Source organism: Hyla sarda, chromosome 5, assembly GCF_029499605.1.
Source record: "Hyla sarda isolate aHylSar1 chromosome 5, aHylSar1.hap1, whole genome shotgun sequence".
NCBI classification, from domain to species: Eukaryota; Metazoa; Chordata; class Amphibia; order Anura; family Hylidae; genus Hyla; species Hyla sarda.
The window spans coordinates 111,101,692-111,115,834 of record NC_079193.1 but is presented as its reverse complement, the minus strand read 5'-3'; the positions used below and the strand labels follow the sequence as shown (position 1 = coordinate 111,115,834).

The 14,143-nt window shown below is 39.7% G+C and overlaps 1 protein-coding gene across 2 annotated transcripts in view; it reads right to left on the bottom strand.

The window, feature by feature from the left end:
• The window catches only part of GPD1L (glycerol-3-phosphate dehydrogenase 1 like), a 73,309-nt gene that overhangs the window by 46,505 nt on the left and 12,661 nt on the right, over window positions 1-14,143 (bottom strand). For both annotated transcript variants that reach the window (XM_056520091.1, XM_056520092.1), the window contains exons 3-4: window positions 9,245-9,385; window positions 3,458-3,596 (exon numbers count right to left, since the gene is read on the bottom strand). In XM_056520091.1, coding sequence (XP_056376066.1) covers window positions 3,458-3,596; window positions 9,245-9,385 — 280 coding nt within the window. The remainder of the gene's footprint in view (window positions 1-3,457; window positions 3,597-9,244; window positions 9,386-14,143) is intronic.

Genomic DNA, 14,143 nt, shown 5'->3' with positions numbered 1-14,143 from the left:
GCAATAAACTATGTCAAGATATACTGTGAAGAAACAAAAAGCCTAGGATTATCATGAAAATTCATGACTCATTTCTGACCAGTGAAATGGCCTGATCCCATCTTATCTATTTCTATGTATTGAGCCTTATTTCTAGCTGTTTATGTTAACAGTATTTTTCAGCTACAAGGGGGGGGGGGAAGAAAAAAAAAAAAAGAGAGAGAGAACAGGGAAACTTTGAGGTGATCTTTACAGATCTACAGTTATTTGGTTAATAAAAAAAAGGAAAAGAAAGTTAAAATGGATCTCACCATTTAAACGTGGAATAAACAGCTCTACAACATTTTATATAATATCCCTCATAACAGGCAACACATACTATGCGGTTGGACAATTCACTAGTAGTTACTCATTAAAGAATGCAAGCCTAGTCAATGGAAAAGAAAACCAACAACCTTCTGAAGACCTCCATACCATTATTCACTAGTTCACCAGTTAAGTTTTCTAGATATATCAGCAAAATGTAATATTGAAGTGAAAGCATATTCCCTTTCCCATATACAAATCTTCAACTTTTCTGGATGTACACATGATTTGTCTCTATGAATGAGATTTATCATTCTTTTCAAAAAGGTATGGCTTTTAAATGACTATTTATTTATTTTTTTGTATTACTTTTGCTTACATCCGACCCATTTATCAAAGTCACACGACCTTGATAAATAAATCGCACGTAAGCAAAACCTGGGAAATCTGCACTCCAACTATCCCGCAACAACCCCATCCACCCTCCTCAGAAATTAAAAATATTAAAAACATACTATGCCGCACCAAGGATATCCGTACTCTGGAGGCTTATTTATTTGTTTAATTTTGAGCCCACATTTTGTGACGTTAGCGGGCCGAGTCTTGAGTCGCTGTGCTGAGGCCGGAGTTTACATCAGGAAGGAAGACAGAGCAGCACCAACCGGAACATAAACAATATAGTGAAGCCCCCCCCCAAAAAAATAAAAAAAATAAAAAAAGAGAAGGACTCTTACCCACCCCAAAATTAGCATGAAGCAGTAACACTACTAAGAACTTTTTATTAATATTCTTTTTAAGGTCGCATTTTTTTTGTGTCACATCTGGGTTATTTACGCAGTCTAAAAATTCTTACGCAATTATTTTGTGCCTTATTCTTATTTTAATACAACATTCATTTAAAAATTTAGTGTGTACGCCAGCATGTACGTGTCCTAAAATTAACAAGGTGTGCAGTGTTAGAGTTGTTAGTAATATAATACATTTTTTCTATAATTAACATTAATGTAGTAGCTTTGTTTCATGATGCAGAACAAGAACAGTTGTTAAAGTGGGTGTGAATTTCCTTTTCTGCAGACATATGAACTTTCTATAAGCCAGGTTAGACCTGGAATACATATGCGACTTTTACATGGAGATGCAACTTTTTTCCTTCATAAATAGAGACTATAGCATTAATTGATAAATACATGACCACTGCAAAGTAAAAAAATAAAAATAAAAAAAAAACGACTACAGGGCTTAATAAATCTCCTATGTGAACCCCACTATAGTTTATACGGGTAATTAGCTTCTTTTGGTTACTTTTCACTGACCCATAAGCCATACTTATCCTTCCATCCACAGGACATTCACTTCCAACACATATCAGAGAGGAAGGACACAATTACAATGCTCACTGAACATGCAGCAGACAGAGATAAGAGCCCATGCTTTTAGATACATCACCTACCCAGAAAAGGTCTTAATGACCAATATAATATACATATTAATAAACCTAAGTAGATTTTATGGGTGTCACATTATTACCTGATCTCCAAAGCATGAAATTGGATAGCTAGAACATTATGTCTCGGATTTGTAGCCTTTCGAGACATTAGGATGAGATATAATGAAATTATGCATGTCCAAAAGAAGAGCCTGTGTCTGATGGTGTAGAGTATATTTTCCTGATTAGATATAAATAGCTTCTTATTCTGTCTGCTGGATGATATAGTTTAATGCTTTGCATAATTTGGATATTTGTATTAAAGATTAAAAAGAATAATGATATTACAGAAATTGGGTAGAATGGACCTGTGAATAACAGTTCCTGAATAAAATATTAAGACATGGCACATGTCTGGTTGTAAGGCTGTCAATACTTATCAAAATCTTTTTTGATCAAGGTCCTTATGCATCATATGAATAGAGAACTCACATGCTTGCATGTAGCCAAGTGAAGATTACTAAAAACAGTTTAACTGATTTTAGAAAAAAAATCCTGCAGCTATTGGATTTGGCAAATTTATTAAAAGGAGATCTCCGGTCTTGGGGAGAGAGGGGAAAAAAAAAATAAGAAGATTTATCCCCTATCCTAAGAATAGGGGATAAGATTCAGATCACGAGGGGTCCGACCACTGGGACCCTCCACGATCTCCTGTATGGAGCCTGGCAGAAGGGGGCGTGTCAGCCACCACAGGAATCTCAGCAATCTCCCGCTCTGCCATAGCACTGTATTAAGGTCCTTGAGCCCTACACTTTATCTACAGTAGCTCCGAGTCAGCATATGGGAAAGACACCCCATACAAAAGGATGATAAATTCCCCCCTTGTCTTTTAAAATTCTAAATATTCTCTGAGGTAATTCTATAGAAATGCAAATCTCTTATCTATGTATCTGGAGTGTACTTGCAAGTTAAGTTAAATGGGAACAGTCATCGGTATCACCCGCACTAACCTGTTGACACAGGCTTGTAGTGTTGGTGACACTGATAAAAACTGTACTTTCATCGACTTCTGCACAAGTGCTGATTCCGGGAGCACCCTAGAAGAGGTGCATGCGCAGCAGTCGAGAGCAAAAAGAAGGCAAAAGGTGGGTTATGGCTAATGATAAGGCGGGAAAGATAAGATGAATAGGCGTGACATTAACTTGCACTTTGAGCTTGGAAACACCCCATGTGTTTCCAAGCTCAAATTAGCCAGCTAATTAGCATATCATGAAAACCAGGCAACCAACGGGTTAGTGTAGGTGATAAGTTTTTTTATACTGCAGTACCCCTTTAACTCTTATAGCTGGACAAACGGAAAAAAATTTAGGTTTTGTCATTTTTTGCTGTTCCCTGTACAGTAAAAAACAACATTATAGCTCTACTCTGTGGGTTAGTAAGACTCGTTTTTCGAGAGACATTTTAAGAAAATACTTCAATCATGGCATTTTTAAAAAAATTTACTTATTCATATTTTTACAGTGTTCTACTTGCAGGATAAATAAAATAATTTTATTGTTTGGGTCCTTACAGACGTGGTGATCCCAAATAAGTATATATTAATTTTTTTTATGTTTTAAGCATAAGAAGGGATGTAAAAAAAAAAATATATATACACACACACACACACACTTTTTTTTTGTTATGATGTGGTTGGTTTCATTATTCTTTATTGTGTAGCTCAATAATATAAAACAGATTCATTACCTATTGTTGTCTCACAGAACTTTTCTGCTGCCACTTCATTGGCAATGTTGGCTCCCATCAACACACTGATATCTATGCCCATTTTCTCACGAATAATGTCAGAAATCAACTTTAGCCCCTCAGGGCCTTCATCTATACCCTAAAGACAAGCAGAGCAATTATTACATTACATAATCACAGGTACCATTGTGTCATACATATCACTTATCTATCTATTGTCGGGGGTTAATAACTCATTTATGAATTATTATATTAATTATGAACAAAAATATGAAAAATATTATGACCGTTATGAATTGCCAAAAATATACAACCAATGCAATTCACCATACCTGGGCCCGACTATTTTCCCAGATATGAGTTCTTTGAAGTAGTGGTAGAAGTAACTTTTGAAAAATAAAATAATAATAAATATAAAAATGATATTTACATTTATTGATTACAATTGATTACCGTATATACTCGAGTATAAGCCGAGACCCCTAATTTCAACCCAAAATCCCAGGAAAAGTTATTGACTCGAGTATAAGCCTAGGGTGGGAAATACCTCATCCCCCCCTGTCATCATCCAGACCCGTCATTAACATCCTCATCATCATCCCCTTGTCATCATCCCACACATCCCCCCCTTCATCATCCCCTTATCCCACACATCCCCCTTCATCATCCCCTTGTCATCATCCCACACATCCCCCCTTCATCATCCCCTTATCATCCCGCACATCCCCCCTTCATCATCCCCTTATCATCCCACACATTCCCCCTTGATCATCCCCTTATCATCCCGCACATCCCCCCTTCATCATCCCCTTATCATCCCGCACATCCCCCCTTCATCATCCCCTTATCATCCCGCACATCCCCCCTTCATCATCCCCTTGTAATCATCCCACACCCCCCCCTTCATCATCCCCTTATCATCCCGCACATCCCCCCTTCATCATCCCCTTATCATCCCACACATCCCCCCTTCATCATCCCCACCCCCCTTCATCATCCCCACACCCCCCCTTCATCATCCTCTTCTCATCATTCGCCCTCAGTGGTCTTCAACCTGCGGACCTCCAGAGGTTTTAAAACTACAACTCCCAGCAAGCCCGGGCAGCCATCGGCTCTGGACCAGCGCCGAGCGGAGGTGAGTACTCAGAACTAAAGGGGGTGAGAGGGGGCTGGATGATGTTGAAGGCCGCAGTGGTCTTCAACCTGCGGACCTCCGGAGGTTTCAAAACTACAACTCCCAGCAAGCCCGGACAGCCGATGGCTGCCCGGGCTTGCTGGGAGTTGTAGTTTTGAAACCTCTGGAGGTCCGCAGGTTGAAGACCACTGCGGGTGGGGGAGTTCACTCGAGTATAAGCCGAGGGGGGTGTTTTCAGCACGAAAAATCGTGCTGAAAAACTCGGCTTATACTCGAGTATATACGGTAACAATTAAAGAGTAATAAACAGACCATGATAAATGAAGTTCTATAAAGTATATCTATTACATCATGTCAGATATAAACCAGTGATATATTAGTTATTCAATAATATTAAGATTAGTCACAGAAGTAGGTTAGTTCAGATATCTATTACTTTGTGTAGAGATCATTACATTACATGATAGCTAATGGGTATTTTACATGTATAAAATGGGAGCAAACCCCACCCAGTTCTAACCACAACTATCTCTGGCAACATACGGTACTATATATCTATATATCTATATCTATATATCTCTATATCTCTCTCTCTCTCTATAATTTATAGTATGCTACTAGTTAGGAAGACTTAGATTAAGTTTCCTCATGGTTATTATTTCATGTGGGGGAGCAGAGGGAAATCCCATTAGACTATGCCAATATGCAATATGATCATTGCATTGATCCCCATAAGATGTCTGCCGTTCATCTACAATAGAAGGGGTGTGGCTTATAAACTACTGTTATCTCATATACAGGTTATATACAAGCCAGGTTTGCTCCTCCCCATAAGATAATTCTGTCCACATAAGAAATTAGCTAACTTAATAAAATAAGAAACCTGTGTATCCTACCACCGAGAGTACTTCTGGATGATAGAAAGATGGCTGCCTGGGGTTATTGGGAAGAATGGGCTTATGGGACCTAGCTCTCTCCCTGGTTCTTCATGGCACCGCCCCTTCAGGTAGCCTTTAGGAACTTCTGTGATGAGTATGGGGTCCCTCTTTCTGTGTTCTGCAGTCTTCCTCTAGTCCTCCCCTTCAGTTTCCTTTCACCCATGTTTTAACCTGTTCCCTCCCTCCGATAATACTGAGCAGTGCTGTGTCCTATACATAGCACAGTATTAGCAATCAACTGATTGCAATTAATAGTCCCCTATGGGGACATAAAAAATGTAAAAAAAAAAAAAGGTTAAAAAAAAAAAGTGAAAAATCCCCATCCCCAATAAAAAAGTAAAACGTCCGTTTTTCCCATTATACCCCCAAAAAGAGGGTAAAAAAAATAAAAATTAAACACATATTTGGTATCGCCGCGTGCGTTAAAGTCTGAACTATTAAAATATATCGTTAATCATCCCGTACGGTGAACGGCGTAAATGTAAAAAAATATAAAATTCCAAAATTAATAAAAAAAAATTAATAAAAAAGTAAAACCTAAGCAAAAGTGATACTGATAAAAACTACAGATCATGGCGCAGAAAATGAGCCCTCATATCGCACCAAAAACGGAAAAATTTGAAAGTTATAGGTAGTCAAAATAGGGCAATTTCAAACATACTAATTTTGTTTAAATGGTTTGAGATTTTTTTTTTAACCCCTTAAGGACGCAGCCCTTTTTCACCTTAAGGAACGAGCCCTTTTTCGCAATTATGACCACCGTCACTTTACGAATTAATATGGCGAAAACGCTTTTACCGAATATTCTGATTCTGAGTTTGTTTTTTCGTGACATATTCTACTTTATTTTGGTGGTAAATTTTCTGCGTTAATTGCATCCTTTTTTGGTGAAAAATCCCCAAATTTCATGAAAATTTTGCATTTTTCTAACTTTGAAGCTCTCTACTTGTAAGGAAAATGGATATTCCAAATAAATTTTATTTTTCTTCACAAACACATTATGTCCACTTTATGTTGGCATCATAAAATGGATATACTTTTGCTTTTTGAAAAAAAAATTAGAGGGCTTCAAAGTAGAGCAGCAATTTTCAAAAATGTCATGAAAATTGCTAAATCTGAAGGGACAGATGTTACAGAACTACAACTCCCAGCATGCCTGGGCAGTCGAGGCATGCTGAGAGTTGTAGTTTGGCAACATCTGGAGGGCTACTGTTTGGGCACCACTGTAACAGTGGTCTCCAAACTGTGACCCGCCAGATGTTGCAAAACTACAACTCCCAGCATGACCCGATCAGCCCGGAATTGGAGAAAATCGCATGTCTGAATTGACATGCGATTTTCTCCGATCGCCGACATGGGGGGGGGGGGGGGGGCGTCTCAGGACCCCCCTGGGCGATGTGCCAGGGTGCCTGCTGAATGATTTCAGCAGGCATCCGGCTCCGGTCCCCAACCGGCTAGCGGTGGGGACCGGATTTCCCACGGGCGTCTGGATACGCCCTCGGTCCTGAAGAGGTTAAGCGGTATAATTATAGAAAATAATATAGTCATGGGTATCATTTTAATCGTAATGAACCACAGAATAAAGAAAACATGTCATTTTTACCGGAAAGTGTTCAGCGTGAAAACAAAACCTTCCAAAATGTGCTAAATTGCGGTTTTCTTTTCAATTTTCCCACATAAATAATAATATTTGTTTGGTTGCGCCGTACATTTTATGGTAAAATAAGTGATGTAAATTACAAAGTACAATTGGTGACACAAAAAACAAGCCCTCATATGGGTCTGTGGATGGAAATATAAGAGTTATGATTTTTAGAAGGAGGGGAGGAAAAAACTAAAATGCAAAAATAAAATTTGCCTGGTCCTTAAGGCCAAAATGGGCCTGGTCCTTAAGGGGTTAAACAGTGATTCATTTTTGGGCCTACAATAAGTATGACAATATGTAAATATTTCACAAGGGGACTTGAGGCCTAAAGGCCACGTTCACAAATTGTTCATTTTGGAATGAGCGGTTATTGGTTGCTATGGGCAAAGCCAGGCAGTTTTAGTTTATTCCCCTACTGACTTTTATGGAGAGAGTTTAGGAAGTGGGCGTGTAGCTGTTACCATCAACTATAGTGAAAAGTGGATCCTTTATTAACCATTGGTGATTAAGATGGTAAAATCAATATCCATTTAAGGTACGTTCAAACGTACGCAGATTTGATACGCAGGATTTCCTGCTGCAGATTTCAATGACTGAGCACAGCTTCTAATCTGCAGTTACAGATCCTGCACATCAAATCTGCGCAGGATCCTGTATGTGTGAACGTACACTTAAGATATAAAAATAAAATGCTTTAAACACCATGGGGGAGATTTATCAAATGCTGTCGAGAGGAAAAGTTGCTGAGTTGCCCATAGCAACCAATCAGATCGCTTCTTTCATTTTTATGAGGCCTTTAAAAAATAAAAATAAAAAAAATAAAAACCTTCTGAAAAATGAAAGAAACTACTTTGGGAAGAAATACACTTTTTAAATCCTCAATAACCCCTTTTAAAAAAGTAAAAATTTCCGGTGACAGATTACATTAAAATTTGGTATAATTGTTCAAAATGGAGTCCCCTCCGGCCATTATAAGCCACCTGAACAATATGCTTAGCTGCTGAAGAAAGGTCCTAAGGGGGACCTGAAACACGTCCAGTCATATACCAGCCACATACATCTATAATCCAAGTGCCACAATATCAAGTTCTTGCCAGATACAGAGTTACCCAACATCCACTGCTGTCTGTCAATCTACCCAAGACAGTATGTGCAACCCTCCTTCCTCCTGCCAACTTCGGGAAAACCTCTGCAGTACCCACAGACTGAGCCCACTGCTGCCGCTGCTTACCTGAGACAGCAGAGTCTCCAGCAGCGCTCCCTCTGCCCAAGGAAACGGGACTCGCTCGTGTGACCGAGCGCAACTAACAGAGGGTACCAACTCTGTATACCTGCACATAAACTATACTACTAAAGTTTACCATTGTCGATGCATACCTTTGAGACAGGCTGTGTCTCTAGCAGCGGGCTCTCTGCATAGAGAGCCAGGATCGTGTATAACCTCAAAAGACAATCGATACTATTGTGACAAACTAACTCTGCAAAGTTACATAATTCCGCAATCGCCGTATCTAATATATCTCTCAAGTGAGAGAATACATTGGACGCTCTATTCAATTGGATGTAAAACATTTGTGAATATCGTGACTTGAGAGAGACTATCCCATATTCTACAATCACTACCTCACTGCTTTTATTGATATTTGGACACTTTTTTTTAAAGGATAATTTTTTTATCCTTATTTTTTATTCAGATATTATATATGTATATCTGCTGTTATTGATTTTATTATAATAACCATTTATTAATTGTTATAATTGTGTTCCTGTGAATCCACAAGGGCCCTGTGAGCCACAGAACACAAGTTTATGAATATTTTATAATAAATACATTTATCTAATCAAGATTAATCCAATATTCATGACTGAGCCCCAATTTCTGTAATGTATACTACACTTTAACACCGTGGGTATTGGTGTTTGGGCAGCTTGAGTCTCGGGTTGCCAGGTAAATAGGAGCCTCTCCACCATTTTTCTATATTTTTAGGCATGAAAAAAAAATTATTCACTGAGTTGATTCAGACTACAACCCTGTAATTGAAAATGATCAGAAGATTGAAGTGTGTCACCTTGATAAGTGTTATCCCAAGAGCTTTGGAAGGAACTTTCCCTGAGATTTCCTGGCAGATTTTGTGTATGAACTGGTGAGGAATGACGAACACAAGGAGGTCGGCATCTTTCACTGCATCACTCAGATTGGGAACTGCAACCTACACAACGTAAACAAAAAAAACAAACAAAAAAAATGTATATATTATATAATTTTAACAGTTAGAGAGGTAGAATATATTCTCTAGCTTAGGTTGATGGAGAGCAAAAGTAAGTCCTTTAACAAGGAATTCAGTTTCTAGAGCAGACCACTTTATATTGGAATAACTTACAATCATGGCTGTAAATGTCGGCACCCCTGAAATTTTTCAAGAAAATGAAGTATCTCTCACAGAAAAGGATTGCAGTAACACATGTTTTGCTATACACATGTTTATTCCCTTTGTGTGTATTGGAACTAAACCAAAAAAGGGAGGAAAAAAAATGCAAATTGGACATAATGTCACCAAACTCCACAAATTGGCTGGACAAAATTATTGGCACCCTTAACTTAATATTTGGTTGCACACCCTTTGGAAAAATAACTGAGATCAGTCGCTTCCTATAATAATCAATTAGCTTCTTACACCTCTCAGCCGGAATGTTGGACCACTCTTCCTTTGCAAACTGCTCCAGGTCTCTCTTATTGGAAGGCGCCTTTTCCCAACAACAATTGTAAGATCCCTCCACAAGTGTTCAATGAGATTTAGATCTGGACTCATTGCTGCCACTTCCGAACTCTCCAGCGCTTTGTTGCCATCCATTTCTGGGTGCTTTTTGATGTATGTTTGGAGTCCTGCTGGAAGACCCAAGATCTGAAGCAAACCCAGCTTTCTGACACTGGGCTGTACAATGCGACCCAAATCTGTTGGTAATCCTCAGATGTCATGATGCCTTGCACACATTCAAAGCACCCAGTGCCAGCTGCAGCAAAACAACCCCAAAACATCATTGAACCTCCACCATATTTCACTGTAGGTACTGTGTTCTTTTCTTTGTAGGCCTCGTTCCATTTTCGGTAAACAGTAGAATGATGTGCTTTACCAAAAAGATCTTGGTCTCATCTGTTCACAAGACTTTTTCCCCAGAAGGATTTTGGCTTACTCAAGTTCATTTTGACAAAATGTAATCTTGCTTTTATATGTCTCTGTGTCCGCAGTGGGGTCCTCCTGGGTCTCCTGCCATAGCGTTTCATTCATTTAAATGTCGATGTGTAGGGGTAAATAACCATTAATAATTCATAAATGAGTTAACAAAACTATTATGACTTAAGAATTGCCAAAAATATACAAACAATGCAGATCACCACATCAAATGATATCAAATAGGCATTTCATATATATAAAATGGGAGTACTTGGGGCCTTCTGAGAATTTATACAACATGGCGGACACTTCACGCTATTATTCTATTAAACATAGTGATTTATTTTTGGGCCTACAATAAGTATGACAGATTGATAGTTTGCGCTGACACGGATGCTCCCTGAGCCTGCAGGACCGCTTGAATATCTTTGTAACTTGTTTGGGGCTGCTTATCCACCATCCGGACTATCCTGCATTGACACCTTTCATCAATTTTTCTCTTCTGTCCACGCCCAGGGAGATTAACTACAGTGCCATGGGTTGCAAACTTCTTGATAATGTTGCGCACTGTGGACAAAGGCAAATCTAGGTCTCTGAAGATGGACTTGTAACCTTGAGATTGTTAATATGTTTTCCACAATTTTTGTTCTCAAGTCCTCAGACAGTTCTCTTCTTTTTCTGTTGTCCATGCTTAGTGTGGCACACACAGACACACAATGCAAAGACTAAGTGAACTTCTCTCCTTTTTATTTTCTATCAGGTGTGATTTTTATATTGCCCACACCTGTTACTTGCCCCAGGTGAGTTTAAAGGAGCATCACAATCTTGAAATAATCTTATTTTAAAATTTTTTTGAAAGGGTGCCAATAATTTTGTCCAAAGGAGGTATATATAAAAAAAAAGAAGAGATGCGCTCCTAGTGGAGAATCATAAGGTGGGTTGACGTGTGGGCGTGTCTTTTGCACCTTACCGTGTAGCGTTGTGCTGAGGGCACAACACCTTGATGAGCTTGTAGACTAGCTGGGGTTTGTAGTTGAAAATACGGGCGGCAGCCTGGGCGTCCTTCACCGTGACCTCCAGGTCGTGGTGTAGCTTTAGTATGAGGAGAACCGAAAAGATAGGACTTGCTTAGCCCTTGGTGCCTATTCCCCCAAGTAACGATTCCAGCCGGTAGTAGTCCATAAAACAACTGGCCTTTATTGGTAAAAAAGAAGGGTGCAACACATTGGTTTCGAACCCGGGCCGGGTTCTTCATCAGGCAGTGGTTGTTACAAGAGCACATTCCCGCTCGTTTAAATATACACCTGTGGACCGGCATAGAACTGCTGCCGGGTCACCGGGTCATTGCAATTAACACATTTTGCCAAAAAGTTTTTTTTACACATAAGGAAATTAACAAACATGAAACACTTAAAATATGTAAAACAGAATTATAGATATGGTATAACACCTCTATATTGGTTAAATTAGCACTTATACCCTCGCCACTCCTAGGAGGCGCTGAGGTCTCCCTTGGAAGGTGCCCACTGCTGTTGGGCTGCGGTCAGGCTGCGAATATTAACAAGATGAGGAACTCTCCGCAGGTTGGTGCGCCAGGTTTGTGATATTCATATTAGGTATTGGAACCTTGTAACTTCTAGGAGGCGCTGTGGTCTCATGTACGAGTGCCCACTGTTGGCAGGCTGCGGACCCGTTTGTCGCCGCATGCGCTGTCCCTGCATGTTGGGGGTATTTCTTTGGAGTTACCCCATAGCACAAGCATAGAGTGGAACACGCCGAACCTGGTATGTAGATTAATAGTTCGGTCCAGGCCGCTGGAAACACCTTTACAGGAGAACGTAATGGTTTCTTTGTAGGAGCGGTGTGGACTATCTTGATACAGGTAAGCGGATGGTGAGGTATCCTCTGTTTGGGAGCAAGATAATTGTATCTTGGGTATGTTCCTTGCGGATAAAGGGGGAGGACTGGTCATCCTCGACTATGACTACTACGAGAAGGAAGCAAATAGTATTCTGTATCCGATAGGATCCTATCTGTCCATAAAACAAGATCCCTTCCCACAGGTGGAAAGGAATTTGCACCAACTCATCAAAGAAGGAGCACAGCTCAACATCCTGAATAAGGATGAAGAAAAATATCTGAGAACCATTAATGCCAATAAACCATACTTCTACTTCTTACCAAAAATTCATAAAACAATCAATAACCCCCCTGGCCGCCCCATCATATCAAACACAAACTCCCTTAACAGCAATCTCTCGCATTACATAGACCTGTTCTTACAGAAGTATGTCATTCAACTACCCAGCTATTTGCGTGACTCCACTAATCAAAATACTAATCAAAATACCATGGAAACCGGATTATCATCTTATCTCCTGCGATGTGACATCACTCTACACTAATATCACACATGATCTAGGACTGAAAAGCGCCTACAGTTATCTGGAAAATGATATTGCACTGCCACTTGCACAGAAACAGTTCATCATTAAAGGATTGGAATTCATACTAACCAACAATTTCTTTACCTACAATAAAAAAACATACCAACAGTGCAAAGGGACCGCGATGGGCTAGAAGGTCGCACCGGCTTATGCAAACCTGTTTATGGGCACCTTCGAGTCAAAATACATCACTACTAACCCGGCCTTATCATCCCATATCATTCTATATCGCAGGTATATAGATGATGTGTTTTTCATCTGGAATGGGACAGGAGAAACCACCGGCATACTACTTGACGAACTCAACAACAATAACTGGGGAATCCGGTTCACAATGGAGACAAGCAATAGAGAAATCCACTTCCTGGACCTATGTATTAGCCATACCTTTGAAAACTTCATCACATCAACTTATTTCAAAACGGTTGATGTTAACAGCATCACAAGCAATGGCTTAAAAATGTCCCCTACAGTCAATTCAAACGGGTGAGAAAGAATTGCACAGACAATGGAACCTTTAAAACACAGGCGAAAATCCTGGAAAAAAGATTCAAAGAAAAGAGATACCCTGGTCTAATCATAAAGGAAGCAATGAGAAAAGTACAACACAGAACACAAAAAGAGTGTCTTGTCCCGGACAAAGAAAAGAAAAAAGTTGACACTGCGATACAATTAAACAAACAAAAGACCAACTTTATAACCACATTCTCCACCGCCGCTACTCGGATGAAGCAGATATTGAGAACACACTGGCACATCCTCCAAAGCGACGTATACCTTAAAGGAAAAATTCCCGAGCACCCCCAAATCACGTTCCGCAGAGCCCCCACTCTGAAGAACCTGCTGGCCCCCAGCCAGATACGACAGCACAAACAGACTAAAGGGACCATGACCTTACCTGTAGGAAGCTTCAGATGTGGGTCCACCCGTTGCAAATGTTGCAAGGAGATCAAAAACAATGTAAATGAGATTAAGTCATATTCAACAGATGAAAGATTCCAACTCAAATACAGACTGACATGCCAATCGAATTATGTCATCTACCTACTGGACTGTATGTGCGGTCTGCAGTATATAGGCAGGACGACCCAATCCCTGCACTGTCGGATGAACAAACAGACAAAATATAAAGAAAAAATTTCTTCTCCATGGAGTCTCCAGGCACTGTGCAATTGCACACCCGGAGAGTGCGGATCCCATAAAAATCACTCCCATTGATCACATTCCTGATCACAATTCCAAGCGATTTGAACTCCTAAAAAAAAAATGAGAGGTCTTTTGGATCTTCAAGTTGAGCACAGTGAACCCGAGGGGTCTCAATGAAATAGTCGAGACTATTATATAATCC